Here is a 15,123-nt window from a genome sequence, read left to right on the forward strand (position 1 = left end):
AAAATTGTTTAGTTACCAATTTTGTACAGTGCTAGGAGGTAGTGCCATTAACAACACTAAAAATCCCCACCAGTGGGGTGTGAGTGCGGGGGTGGTGATTCTTAGGCATACTCTATGGTAGATGTAGCATTCCTCTGGGAAAGGCAACTTCCGCCACCACGAACGTTGCTCAGTTTTCAGTTTGCAGACTATATCTTCCAAGCATTTTAGCGCACTGGACTCACATTCAGGAGGACGACGGTTCAATCCCGCGTCCGGCCATCCCGATTTAGGTTTTCCGTGATCTCCCTAAATCGCTCCAAGCAAATGCCGGGATGGTTCCTCTGATGAAAGGGCACGGCCGGCTTCCTTCCCCGTCCTTCCCTAATCCGACGAGACCAATGACCTCGCAGTTTGGTCTCTTCCCCCAAACAACCCAACCAACCCCCTCCAAGCATTTCCTGTCCAGTTGTCTTTTGTAAGTAGACAAAATAACTTGACTGAGCTCATATTCAGTTTACTGAATGAGTACTTATTTGCAGTTGTTAAATCAGATATTATGTAAAAAGATAAAACAGCTGTAGCTTTTAACTGTCTACTATACTGAATAGCCTGTCCCAAGTGTAACATGCTGTCAATATGTATTCAACAAAGACGATTTCACTGTCCCTGGCTGGAATACTTCCCATAGTAGGAGGGGTACGTCAGCATTAGCTCTCTCAACATCTGGAGTGGTCCACAGGCTTAAATTGTTTCCTTCTGCAAAAGAAGTAGATCACCAGGGTACTATACAACTTAAGATATTTCAACACAAGTGAAGCAACACATTACCACAGATTACTGTTCTAGACTTGAACATAACCAGCCCCATTCCACAAGACATATTCACATCCCTCGTAGGAGACACACTGTGGACGTGTGGTAAATGGCTCCACTCAGTGCAGCCCACTCTACAAGTGCCAGAAATTCCTGAAAGGAAGTGGTTCTTACAGTCTACCAGTAACACAGTTAACAGAGAGTGAAGTGCAGTAACTTTATGGTCATCCATTAATTCTCCACCAAGCGACTACAGCACAATTTGCAAAACTGAGTTATATACGAGGGGCATTCGACGAGTAATGCAACACAGTTTTTTTCTTAGTCAATTTCAGTTGAAAAAAGGTGGAATTTGTTTGGGATGTAATGAAATATTGCTGCTTCAGCCCCACGTTCTGATACGTGGCTGCACTATACGTAGCCTACAAAACGCCGTCTGTAATGGAGGTGCATTCCAAACAGAGAGCTGTCATTGAGTTTCTTGTGGCAGAAAAACAGAGCACCGCAGATATTCGTAGGCATTTGCCGAATGTCTAAGGAGACCTGGAAGAGAACAAAAACACGGTGAGTTGTCGGATGAGGTGTCTGTCATCATCGCAATGAGGTCAAGCGAACGTGTCTGATATCCCTCGTGCTGGCCGGCCACACACAGCTGTGATTCCTTCAGTGTTGGAATGTGCGGACACTCTCATTCGAGGTGATCACTGCTCGACTGGACATCTCTGTCGGTAGTGCTGACATACTCATCCGTCAGTTGGGGTACTCAGAGGTGTGTGCTCACTGGATTCCTTGCCGCCTAACAGAAGACCGTAAAGAGTGACAGAGGACATCTGTGCAGAATTGCTTGCTTATTATGAGGCTGATCGTGACAGTTTTTTGTCAGTGTCATCACAGGTGACGAAATGGGTTCATCACTTCAAAAGCGAAAACAAAACGGTAGTGTATCGAATGGTGCCACACCACCTCGAGCCACACCCTCAGCTGGTAAAGTCACGGTGACAGTCTTATGGGACAGTGAAGGCATTATTCTGTTTGATGTCCTCCCTTATCGTGCAACAACCAACTCTGAAGTATACTGTGCTACCCTCAGGAAATAGAAGAAGCAACTTCAGCATGTTCATCGCTACAAAAATGCAAACAAGCTTTTCCTTCTCCGTGACAACACGAGGCCTCACGCAAGTTTGCACACTCAAGAGGAACTCACGGAATTTCGTTGGACTGTTCTTCTTCATTCACCGTGAAGCCAGGATCTCACACCTTTGGACTTCCATCTGTTTGGCTCAAACAAGGATGCCCTCTGTGAGAAACAGTATGTGGACGATGGGGAGATTATTGATGCAGCAAGATGTTGGCTCCGACACTGAGCAGTAGGGCGGTACCGTGCAGGCATAAAGGTCCTCCCAGTAAGGTGTCATAAGGGCATCACATTGAAAAGAAAATATGTTGCAAAATTGGGTTTTGAAGCCAAAAGTGTGGGAAATAATATTGTGTACTGAAATACTGAATAAAATCAGAAAAAAATGCTGCATTACTTATTGAATGCCCCTCATATGTATTCGTGACTCTTAAATGATACGAATCTATGCAGTACACTGATTTTATTAAGACTTACTATTTGCCTGTTAAATCTCACACACAAAACTGTGAATTTTTTTCTGAATATGACATCTACAAAAAACGAGTTTTGCCCAATGTGAACATCTATTGCTTGTGGTAGATGTTTATTGGGAGTTCTGACAAAGTAGCTCACTACTTTCCATCAGGAGCCACAGTTGCAGGCCACCTGATATGGTACTTGATACTGTTAGAAAGGAACTGAGAAAACTTGAAACAAGAACACTACCACCACTCTATGATGAGTTTCTGAGCCATCATGGAGGAGGGTGTCTTTCCTGGAAGAACACTACATGCATTATGGGACGAGAAGAATCAATTTCCGTTCTAGCAGTGTACAACAGTGTGTAGAGATCTATTAAGGTTCTGTTCATATGTAGTTCTTGCATTAGTATTATTAGTAACTCAAATCTGTATTCCATGTAGTGTTCATGCACTTTGTGGAACATAAACATGACATGGGCCAGCCTGTAAACTGTGTCACCAGTGATTCATAAGGAATGCTGCAAACGGCTGGTATAACTTTGTGAAACACCCTGTAATTGTTTCTTGTGGCACAGTGGGGTAGACAGAGTAGAGAATCACCTTCTCACTCTTCAGAGAGAAGTACATGACCACATTCCAGCAATGAACCTCCCCTCATGCTTCTACCCTCCACCCCTATCCCCCTCACCATTTATCCAGCAATACGGTTCTGCTGCATGCAGGGGACAGAAAAAATTAATATGATCCTTTTTTATTGGAAATCTAATGCCATTTAATTTTGTACTGGGAAACACTACTGCTAAAAGTACAATTTTTAGTTATTCAAGAAAAGCATAAAAAAGTGACTTTCAGTACTCCTCCCCCCAACCCCATGCTCACACCTCACTGGTGTTGTTTGACAGTCTCTCCCACCACTGTACAAAAATTTGTTACTAAACAATTTTTTCCTTGAATTTTCCTTTATTGACTGGGCTGCAAGCACAATGTTTCAGATGCTGCAGCTGGTTCCATAGCTGTAGCACCAGCAGTGACATCAGGTGTAGGTTCCAAAGTGGTTGCATCTCCCTTAATGGATGCAGCCATTTTCAATACAGCTGGCATTAGTTGTTTAGCTTTGTTCTGTGCCCCTGAATGTGCCACTTGAATTTTTTTTCTTATTGGGTATCAGATCTAGTGTGTCTCCCTTCCCTTTGCCTTTTGCGTTCTAGTTATATTGCTTTTCAGGCTGCATTTTGTCAATGCAGTATATATAACCAGGTGACAGTGAGTGCAAAAATGACAGGATGTCATTATTTACATTTTACAACCTGAGTGACACTATTTGTTTCAACAGGAACTGTGATGCCAGAATGAGTGGCAGATGTAATCAATGCAGCATTGAGCAGGGCCTGGGGTGCAGCCATCCCTCCCATCACTATATCTTCCTCTGAGTCGCTATTATGGTCCTCAGTAAGACACAGTCCAGCTGCTGGCTCAGGCTGCAGAGCGACAGCAGTGGGGTTTGTGTCAGTGACTGTGGCAGCTATGTACAACAAAACATTGCACCCAGAAACAGCAGCATAGCTGTTCACCTTCTGGAGCAGTGTCTGGCTCATCACGGACAAGTTGCACCAGGGGGTGCTTACTTCAATTGGTCCACAAGGAGAGGTGAGGTACTGGCAGAAGTATAGTAGCTGTGATGGGGAATAGTGAATTCTTCTTGGATAGCTAGTTGGTAGAGGATCTCCTATGAAAGGCAAAGGTTCCAGGTTCAAGTACTTGTCTCCCACACAGTTTTGATTTGTCATGAAGTTTTAAAAATGTAATTTGTTTGTTTTTCTCTAAGTGTGTGTCTAATAAAATTTAGATTCTCTTCTAAACTGTAATGACACAAACATTACTGAACAACAGATTTAATTATCTACTGATTAAAACATGTTTGTAGACTCAAAAGAAAAGGTATAATTTGATGCTCTATTCACATTGAGATCATTACAAAGCACTAGTTCCACTTCATGAGGCTACAATTGAAGAAAATACGTTTCCCACAGTGAAAGGATGCAAGTTCTTTCAGTAAAGAAATGAGCAAAAGAACACTACTGTGAGTTACCAATCTAGGTTAGGGCAGCTGTTTGGGCAGTTATTAGTGTATGTGAATAATGTCACCTGTTAGCATTGACTGGATTTCATGTCAAAATATAGATGCCTCTTTGGAACCCATGGTACACAATAAATGAGTGAGTGAGAACGGAGTAGCCAATAGCTGCACAGTACATATAGTGGGCAGATTGATGGGACTAGGCAGTTACTTAGATCTTCCTAAGAGCTGCATGATAATGATATTTTTATAAGCTAGAGAGTGTTACTATGGTCATCTATTCATCATCCACAATTATTTCACCCTTTTAATTAAGATTTAAATCACAAGTGAGCTGACTCAGTGTTTGGAAGTAGGCAAAAAGAAGTAGGGGTCAATGTACAGAACAGTTTAAAAAAAATGGATATACTTACTGTACCATGTGAGTACATCTACCAATCTGTTGTGCAAATTAGGAATAAACATTACAATTCTATACAAGAAAAAACAAACAGAAAACTCAAAACAGCATTTTACATCAAGGAATAAAATTGTATAACAAACTGCCTAAGGACATGAAAAAGATTACTAAAATACATCTGTTCAAAAGACAGCTAAGACACTCTTCCTAAGTAATGCACACTATCCAATTAAAGATTACTTATAGAACTCAGACTAATAGTTAATAATAAAAGGAGGCTACTGCAACACCCTGTTACCTTGCAATATATGGTCACAATGTAATGCTTTTACAAGAAAATCACGAGTCAGAATCTATGGTGCACGATAGTAATGTCTCGTCCTCCTGAACTCAACATCTCATTCAGCATGGGAGGATGCTGACTTAGTTTTTCAGGCAGACTGGGGAGGGCAAGAAGATATGCATATGGCTTAGTTACATGTCTACAGAACTGGAACCAGTACCCTGAGCAGATTGGAGGGAGTGCAAGGGGCGTAGCAGAATGTTCACGGTCCAGAAGTCACTTGCAGGTGCCACTAATGTGTGCAGTGATGTAAATTTATGTTTTCAAACAATGGAAAATCCAGGATGAAATGTAACAATATTGTGGAAAGGGAAGTTGCCACTCACCATATAACAGGGATGCTGAGTCACAGATAGGCACAACAAAAAGACTGTCACAAATATAGCTTTCGGCCAGAAGGCCTTCGTCAGAATTAGATGGCAAACGCACATATGCGCACTCACGCAAACGCAACTCACACACACGACAGCAGTCTCGAGCAACTGACACCACACTGCAAGCAGCAGTGATGGGAGTGGTGACTGGGTGGGGGTAAAGAGGAGAGTGGGGTGGGAAAGGGGAAGGAATAGTAGAGTAGGTATGGCGGACAGTGACACGCTGTTGGTGAGTGTGGAAGGATGAAGTGGAAAGAGGGTAGGGTGGCTATGTGCAGTCAGGAGGTTACACAGAGGGAGTGGAGAGGTGGGGAGAGAAGTAAAAAGACTGCCTGAGATGGAGGAATGAGGGCTGTGTAGTGCTGGAATGGGAACAGATAAGGGGAAGGATGGGAGAGGACAATGACTAATGAAGGCTGAGGCCGGGGGGGGGGGGGGGAGGTTATGGGAAAGTAGGATATATTGCAGGGAAAGTTCTCACCTGCACAATTCAGAAAAGCTGGTGTTGGTGGGAAGGCTCCAAATGGCACAGGGTGTGAAGCAGTCACTGAAATGGAGGATGTCACGTTGGGAATCGTGCTCAGCAACAGGGTGGTCCACTTGTTTCTTGGCCACAGTTTTTCGGTGGCCATTCATGTGGGCAGAAAGCTTGTCGGTTGTCATAACCACAGAGAATGCAGCACAGTGGTTGCAGCTTAGCTTGTAGATCACATAACTGGTATCACAGGTAGTCCTGCCTTTGATGGGATATGTGATATTTGTGACCGGACTGAGAAGTTGGTGGTGGGAGAATGCGTAGGACAGATCTTGCATCTAGGTCGGGTATGGGGTATGAGCCTTGAGGTAAGGGGTTGGGAGCAGGGATTGTGTAGGTTTGGTGGGTGGCGGAATACCACTGTGGGAGTGGTGGGAAGGATAGTGCACAGGACATTTCTCATTTCAGGGCATGATGAGAGGTAGTTGAAACCCTGGAAGAGAATGTAATTCAGCTGCTCCAGTCCCGGGTGGCATTGAGTTATCAGGGGAATGCTCCTCTGTGAACGGATGATCAGACTTTGTAACGTGGTGGGACACTGGAAAGATAAGGCACAGGAGATTTGTTTGTGTACAAGGTTAGGAGAATAATGGGAAGACTTCAGTGAGACCCTCAGTATATTTCGAGAGGGACCGCCTGTGACTGCAGATGCGACAACTGTGGGTAGCTAGGCTGTATGGAAGGGACTCTATGGTATGGAATGGGTGGCAGCTGTCAAAGTGGAGGTATTGTTGGTGGTTAGTAGGTTTGATATGGACAGAGGTATTGATGGAGCCACCTTTGAGGTGAAGGTCAACATCTAGGAAGGTAGCTTGTCGAGTTGAGTAGGACCGGGTGAAGGAATAGGAGGAGAAGTTGTTGAGGTTTTGGAGGAATGTGGATAGGGTGTCCTCACCCTTGATCCAGATCGCAAAAATGTCGTCAACGAATCTGAACCGGGTGAGGGGTTTAGGATTCTGGGTATTTAGGAAAGATTCCTCTAGATGGCACACGAATAGGTTGGCATTGGATGGTGCCACGTAGGTGCCAATAGCCGCTCGCAGATTTGTTTGTAGGTAATGCCTTCAAAGGAGAAGTAATTGTGGGTGAGGATATAGTTGGTCACGGCAACTAGGAAGGAGGTAGTTGATTTGGAATCTGTCGGGCATTGGGAAAGATAGTGTTCGACAGCAGTAAGGCCGTAGTCATTAGGGATGTTAGTGTAAAGAGAGGTGGCATCAACAGTAACAAGCAGGGCACTGTGTTGCAAAGGAACAGGAACTGTGGAGAGTCGGTGGAGGAAATGGTTGGTACCTTTTATATAGGAGGGTAGGTTTTGGAGGCGTTGGTCTACGAGAGCAGAGATTCTCTCAGTGGGGGCACAGTAACCGGCCACAATGGGTCATTCTGGGTGGTTGGGTTTATGGATTTTACGAACCATATTGAAGGTATGAGTATGGGGACTGTTAGGGGCGAGCAGAGAGGTGGACTCTGGGGAGAGGTTCTGTGATGGGCCTAAGGATTTGAGGAGATACTGGAGATCCTGCTGGATTTCTGGAACAGGGTCACCGTGTCAAGGTTTGTAGGGGGATGTGTCTGACAGTTGACAGTCCTTGTACCGCATAATCCTTGGGGTTCAAAACAACAGTGGTGGAGCCTTTATCTACAGGTAGATCAGGATCAGTTTTAAGATGGTGGACTGCAGTTCTTTCTGTGGATGTAAGGTTAGTTTGCATGTTGAGAGATTTGGGGAATGGTGGTGAGGCGATGTTCGAGTTAAGAAATTCTGGAAAGTTAACAGGGGGTGATTTGGGGGTAGTGGGGGTGGATCACACTTGGATGGAGGAGTGAACTGAGATAGGCAGAGCTCAACATTGATCTTTGGTCGAGTCTGATTGGTAGGGTTGGGGGCAATAAAGTGTTTCCACTGTAGGGACCGGAAGAAGGAGAGATGGTATTATACAAGTCATGCACGATTGAATTTGGGAGTGGGGCAAAAAGTGAGGCCCTTGGAAAGGACTGATATTTCTGTGGGGCTAAGGCTTCTGGAAGAAAGGTTCATAACTGTGTTTCGGGTCTGTTTAGGTTCTGGATTCTGTGTGGTGGTGAGAGGGAGTTTTGGAGGGTGGAGTAAATGTTGTCGGTCTGCGAGACAGAGTTTGTCAGCTATGAGGGGACGTGGAGGAGGTTTGGAGGTCGTTGTAGAGGGTGGACAGTGGTACTCCAAGGTGGGAATAGGAAGTGAGCAGAGTGGAGAGCTTTTTGAGGTGGCATTGTGCATGTTGCTCTAGTTCCTGGAAGGCAAGAGTTTCCATGTGTGTTATGGGTTCCAGGAATTTGGGATTGCATAGCAGGAGAATTTTGTGGATGGAGAGAAGGTACCGCAAGGAGGTTTCGACTTGGTTGATATGCTTTTCCAGGATTATGTTGGTGAGGGCTAAGGATTGGCAGAGTCTGAATAGGTGGAGGTCATTGTGGAATGAGGGATGACAGCAGGAGATGGGTAAATTCATGGTAAGGCCATTTTGCGGGATTCCATGAGCCAAGCAACAACACAGGAACAATATGTGGGATTGGGTTCTGGCTAGGGATAAGGAAACTTTTCTGTACTGACGCAGATGGAAGGAGCAAGGATCCATACTGGTGGTAAAAATGCAAGAAATTATGTAAGTAATGTAGAATTACATCCAAGAAAATCGCAAGAAACACCCAGTTACATGTGAAAAATCACAAGAAGGAGGCAAAAGGGGGAAACAAGATGAAATCTGCAGGAGTCAACGATAGCGAAAATTTATGTTTTAATTTATAATTATCTGGTGCGGATTGTGTATAAGTCAAATAACATTGTACAATACAGACCAACCGAATGATGTAATGCAGTTCTTACGACACCAGACCCATATTTAGGAGAATGGGTTTTGTTCTGCCCAGCCATCCTGATTTAGGTTTTTGTACTTTTTCCTAAACAATGTTAGACAAATATCAGGATAGTTCTTTCAGCGAGACCATGGTTGAGCACCTGTCATACCCTCATGAAAATGTACTTATATATACTCTGTATATGTATATTTTGAGCTATTTCTATTCATCGTTTTATGTTGACAAATCCTGTATGATTTTGCGACGATTGTTGGGTGAATAAATAAATGAGATCAAATCAAAAGAGCAAGGTTAAGAGCATCCCCAATATTAACAGGCCTAGTCAAGTATCTGTGGCGTTTTGCCAGCCTCTGATGGCTCTTTTGCTTAGCGTTGCCCATGAAACAGGAAGACTAGATTTGACACCAAATCCTGAACACCTCTTAATATCAGCAGAAGTTCATGGGAATGTGCACACCAATGAAGGATGAAAGTTTAATTCGCCAACTCCAATTGGCGGTCATGTGTGCACTGAGGAGTGCTTGCTTGTCTAAATGAATGGTGCTTCTGTTTCTTTTCTGGTGAAGCATGTGGCTGAAATTTAATGTGTAAGTGCCTTTTAACTGTGCCTATCTGAAACTTAATGTGTCGTCTTTATGATAAGTAGCAATCTTTCTTTAACTTACATTGCAGATATTTCAACCTGGAGTTTCCACTGTTTAATTTAAACAGATATTTGCAGTGTACAGATTTTATCTACGCTACTGCATATCCCAAATGGGTAATTAGAATCAATAGCCACTATTAAATTGGTAGCTGTGACCAAATACATTTAGGCAGCACACCTAAAATGTATTGGAAATATTCTCATAGGATTGTTTCAAGCAGCGGCTTAGGAGTTTATCTGAGATGTTCCATTCCTGTCTTCACACTACTGACAAAGTATTAGATCATGTGCTGTGGAATGTGAGACAATTCTTTGAAGTGAGTTGAGAGCAGGCTTATATGTAACCTAGCACATAGCTCACATTGGGTTACTACAGCTGGCAAAGGCAAACAGTGGAAGGATGAAAGGTAACTATTCACATGCAGTTCAGGTGTTACATATTTAACAATACAGGAAGGTCTGGAAGAATAGTAAGAAAGAGGAAAATTAGACGTAAAACCTGAGACAGCAATAAAGAATGGATGAACCTATGTAATAAGATAGAAGGGGGCTTGTGCAGGCTCTATTACATAGTGCCATCTGCGCCTTGTTACACTACTGTGTTCCTCTTTTGTTATTTGTGCTCCAGTCTCTTTCATTATACATCTATCTCATTCTCTATGTTTTTCTTCTTTTCTTTCCTTTAAGTCCCAGTGACAAAGAGCGTCTATTTTATACAGTGATTCGGCACTACTAAATGGAACAAATTCTAACCGTACATCTTGACCATCACAAAACCATCTGAAAACTGAAAGACAATCATTTGTATTTGATGACAGGGAAGTCCTTTGGAGTTATTCGCTACTGTACGAGAAAGGTTTTCCATCACTCACACTAGTGGCGCCAGTTTTTAATGAGATGTGTGTCACGTGCCTCTATTCTAATCACTCAGAGTATATTAACATAATGAATAAAAACTGATGTGTAGAGGTACCAAAACTGTATTGCTGGTGTTTATGGTGGAAGCAGAAGAGGATGCCAGAACATATCTTCTTCCTCTCAAAAAGCACTCAACTGACATATTACTATCAGTATTGTATTTGAGTATGAATCACTAAATATGCCATAAAGAATGAGGAATTGCAACTCAAGACTATGTAACTAACTTCTTACTTACAAAGTTAATTTTTTTCTGTGAGCGTTTATTATAAAAAAATGTCTGTACCATACTTACATTTCACATTTACTATACTTCATTTCTCACCATGTTAATTCTCAGTGTAATCTTTTTTTTAAAAATAACGCACAGCCTGGAATATCATAATTTAAATAGATATTGTCATAAAATAATTATGATATTAGTCTGGAGGACATGCATACGAGAATTATTCACTGTGCTATAAATACTACCACCACAACATTGCCACATATCTTCTCTCTTAAAAAATCTACTCTTGTTGGGTTTACATGAACTCACAAGTAATGAATGACTCTTATATATTGTGTGTCCCTCATAAGAGCCATCAGGCACATTTTCAACAGATATTTACAATTTTGTTTCAACAATGTGTAGCTGGAATATTCTCAAACAATACTGTGCATCACTTATTTCAAGCGACACCCAGCGTCGACAGAAAATACTGGTTTCTTTCCTGTTACAAACAAAATTATGTTTAATGTGGAATTTTATGTGCCCATTTGATAGAGCAGTCCCAAAATTAGTTTAGTGCAATATTTTTTTCCACACGTATTAACAGGGACAATTAAACACAAAGTATAACCATTACTCCAGCAGTGATGGAGCAGCTCTGCCCCGTGGTGGTAGCAGTCAGTGCAGGATAGGATGGTGCTGCAGCTGCTGGAGTACAGCTTATTCTTTGTTTTACTGTCCCTGTTATTACATATTTATAAAATGACTGTCACACCATGCTAATATGGGATCACACTATCAGAAGGGCATGTAAAAGTCCTCTTTATAAATAAGTTTGTTTGTAATGCAAAACGGGTGTTTCTCACTGACACTGGGCATTGCATGAAAGAAGTGATGAGCAGTATTTGTTTGGGCTGGCTTTAGGTACACATTCCAAAAACAAAATTGCAAATACCTGCCAAAATGCCAGCAAAATACCTCTGACAACTCACAGGAGGGACGGTCCATATATGTTATAATTTAGAACTTTATTAAGTCATTTATTGAGTCTGTGCATTTTGGCAGTTTATCTTGTATGTAATCTATGTATTTTGTTTCTCTTCATTTTAGGCCCATACTACAGGGAACAACTGTGAGCAGTGTGTAGATGGTTGGTATCGTCCTTCAGGGGTGAGTCCAGATAACCCAAATCCGTGTGTACCGTGTGACTGCAACTCTTCTGGTGCAACAGGAAATTGTGCTAAAGATGACACCAATGGAAAGGTACAGTGGCAATCACAAAATGTTGCAATTTTTTAAAACACTTTTTATCATGCCTCTTCTTCAGTTGATGTCCTTATTTCAAAACTGAAATGTGATGACAGTAATGACTGTTTTAGGATGAGGGTGAATCAAGTATAAACCCAAATTTTTGTTTTAGGCACCCTTTTGTTAATGGAGAGATGCACAATCTCTGCTCATTTTTGCTTTTATTTCTAGTGATTGTTCTCCCCACCTAGAACACTGTTGTTCCATTTCTATAGTCAGAACTGCAATGTCAGAGCAAGAGGTACAGTCAGCTGTTGTGAAATGCGTCATGATAAAGTTTAACACTACAGAGAGCTTAAAACGCAACCAAAATATTGAAAAGACTAGATGCACAGTTTGGGGATAACACTGTAAGAAGGGACTCAGGTTTATATATTGCACATACAGGTTTTACGAGGACAAGAAACAGTTTGAGAATGCAGGTCACTGATGACTGACAATCTTGGATTTTGGGAGGTGTTCACAACTTGTGTGCCTCATCTTCTCAATGTAGATCACAAGCTTCATTGTCTCGAGATATGCAAATGGCTACTGACAAGCTGCCAAACTCAAGCGGAAAATTCTTTGCACTCGATTGTCACCTGTAAAGAAATGTGGGTGCACCATTACACCCTGGAATCGAAAAAAGCTACAGGGACTGGAGTAAAAAGAGCGAATGTGCACCCGTCAAAGAAAAAAACCATCTCTCCGTGTGGAAAATTCTGCAAAAGTCTGTCTTTGACTTTAAAGGAGTTCTTCTCATCAATTTTCACCACAAACATCATACAGTGAACACTGCTGCCAACGTTTGGACCAAACAAGACATGCATATCATCAGAAAAGGCATGCATTTCCAATCCAGGATATGATCATGCTTCATGACATCGCTCCATCCCAGACGGCTGCTTGAACTTCACAAAAAATTCAGGAATTGTTCTGAACCACACTAGAAGATCCTCCCTGCCGTCCAGACTCATCACCATATGATTCTCATTACTTTGGAACACTAAAGAAAACAGTCAGAGGACACAGATTTAATGACAATGGCATTGTTAAAGTGTTCGTTGCTGCTGCCACAGGCACATTCATTTTATGGAAATGGGATCAAGAAACTGCCTATCCACTGCAAAAAATGTGTTTCCCATTCAGGAGACTTTATAGAAAAATAAGTTTGTGTGTATGAATCTATATGAAGCTTAAATAAACTTACATGAAAAAAATCTGGTTTATTCATATACTTGATTCATTTTTGTTATAATAGAGGGAAACATTCCACGTAGGAAAATTTATATCTAAAAACAAAGATGATGTGACTTACCAAATGAAAGTGCTGGCAGGTCGACAGACAAACAAACACAAACATACACACAGAATTCAAGCTTTCGCAACAAACTGTTGCCTCATCAGGAAAGAGGGAAGGAGAGGGAAAGACGAAAGGATGTGGGTTTTAAGGGAGAGGGTAAGGAGTCATTCCAATCCCGGGAGCGGAAAGACTTACCTTAGGGGGAAAAAAGGACGGGTATACACTCGCACACACCGCTCCCGGGATTGGAATGACTCCTTACCCTCTCCCTTAAAACCCACATCCTTTCGTCTTTCCCTCTTCTTCCCTCTTTCCTGATCAGGCAACAGTTTGTTGCGAAAGCTTGAATTCTGTGTGTATGTTTGTGTTTGTTTGTCTGTCGACCTGCCAGCACTTTCATTTGGTAAGTCACATCATCTTTGTTTTTATATATATATATATATAATTTTTTTATATATAATTTTTTTATATATAATTTTTTTATATATAATTTTTCCCACGTGGAATGTTTCCTTCTATTATATTGACATCTCTGTTTTTAGATATATTTTTCCTACGTGGAATGTTTCCCTCTATTATAACAAAGATGAATCAAGTATATGAATAAACCAGATTTTTTCATATACAGCTATATATGTGTGGATGGATATGTGTGTGTGTGCGAGTGTATACCCGTCTTTTTTTCCCCCTAAGGTAAGTCTTACCGCTCCCGGGATTGGAATGACTCCTTACCCTCTCCCTTAAAACCCACTTCCTTTCGTCTTTCCCTCTCCTTCCCTCTTTCCTGATGAGGCAACAGTTTGTTGCGAAAGCTTGAATTCTGTGAGTATGTTTGTGTTTGTTTGTGTGTCTGTCGACCTGCCAGCACTTTCATTTGGTAAGTCATATCATCTTTGTTTTTAGATATATGATTCATCTTTGTAATTGAATACCTCAATCTTGTAGCCACAGACAAGTAATATGAAATTCTTCCCATTTATCACCAACAGTAATCTCTCTCTTGATCTTTCAGTAAGATACTGAATACAGTTCTAAGTATTTTCACAGTTACTGACTTTATATCATTGTTTACTGACGGTGATGTTACTGAAAGTAGACAATATATTTTTCCTGCAGATGGATTTGCTATTCAGCTCACAGATATTTATTCCAGGATGATAAACCTGATTTGCAATCTACTGTTGACAACAGAAATCATATACTCAAAAGAAAAAAAAAAAAAAGAAAATCATGACATTAATCAAAAGTGCGAAAGAAAAGAAAGAAAAGCACTCTCACTCACACATTCAGTCTTGAGTCTTCTATCCTGGATTGAATCCCTAAAAACAGGAAAGAAAAATGGTGGCAGATAAGTGCCATTTGTACAACATATATATTTATTTACGGGTGTTTGTGTATTTGTTCCAGCATAACACTATGGCTGTCAGAATTGATTCAATCATTGTTCATAGACATAAGACTAACTGTCCGGGGTGGGAGTTGGGATTGGAAGGTGAACAAGGCATGTCAGGCGTAAGCTCAGCACCGTTGATGTCTGATAATGTCTCTGCAGGCGTTAATCTGTTAACAGAGATGGAGTGTTTACTGTTAAGCATAGTGTCAAGTATCTTTTTGCCACTACATAGAGACCAGAACTGGGGGGGGGGGGGGGGGGGGGATAGGGGATAGAGTGGGCCTGATGGTATTGTCATGGACCATGACAAGGGACCACGAGACTAATGCCTTGTGAATGAAAACACGAGGCCTGGAGTGTGGATAGGGAGGAGGAAATGTGCA

The 15,123-nt window shown here is 41.8% G+C and overlaps 1 protein-coding gene across 1 annotated transcript in view; it reads left to right on the plus strand.

Moving 5' to 3' along the window:
* The window catches only part of LOC124615580 (laminin subunit alpha-1-like), a 1,154,169-nt gene that overhangs the window by 522,929 nt on the left and 616,117 nt on the right, over positions 1 to 15,123 (plus strand). The window contains exon 6 of the mRNA XM_047143565.1: positions 11,868 to 12,020. Within this exon, the coding sequence (XP_046999521.1) occupies positions 11,868 to 12,020 (153 nt within the window). The remainder of the gene's footprint in view (positions 1 to 11,867; positions 12,021 to 15,123) is intronic.

This window comes from Schistocerca americana, chromosome 5, assembly GCF_021461395.2.
Source record: "Schistocerca americana isolate TAMUIC-IGC-003095 chromosome 5, iqSchAmer2.1, whole genome shotgun sequence".
In the NCBI taxonomy this organism is placed as follows: domain Eukaryota; kingdom Metazoa; phylum Arthropoda; class Insecta; order Orthoptera; family Acrididae; genus Schistocerca; species Schistocerca americana.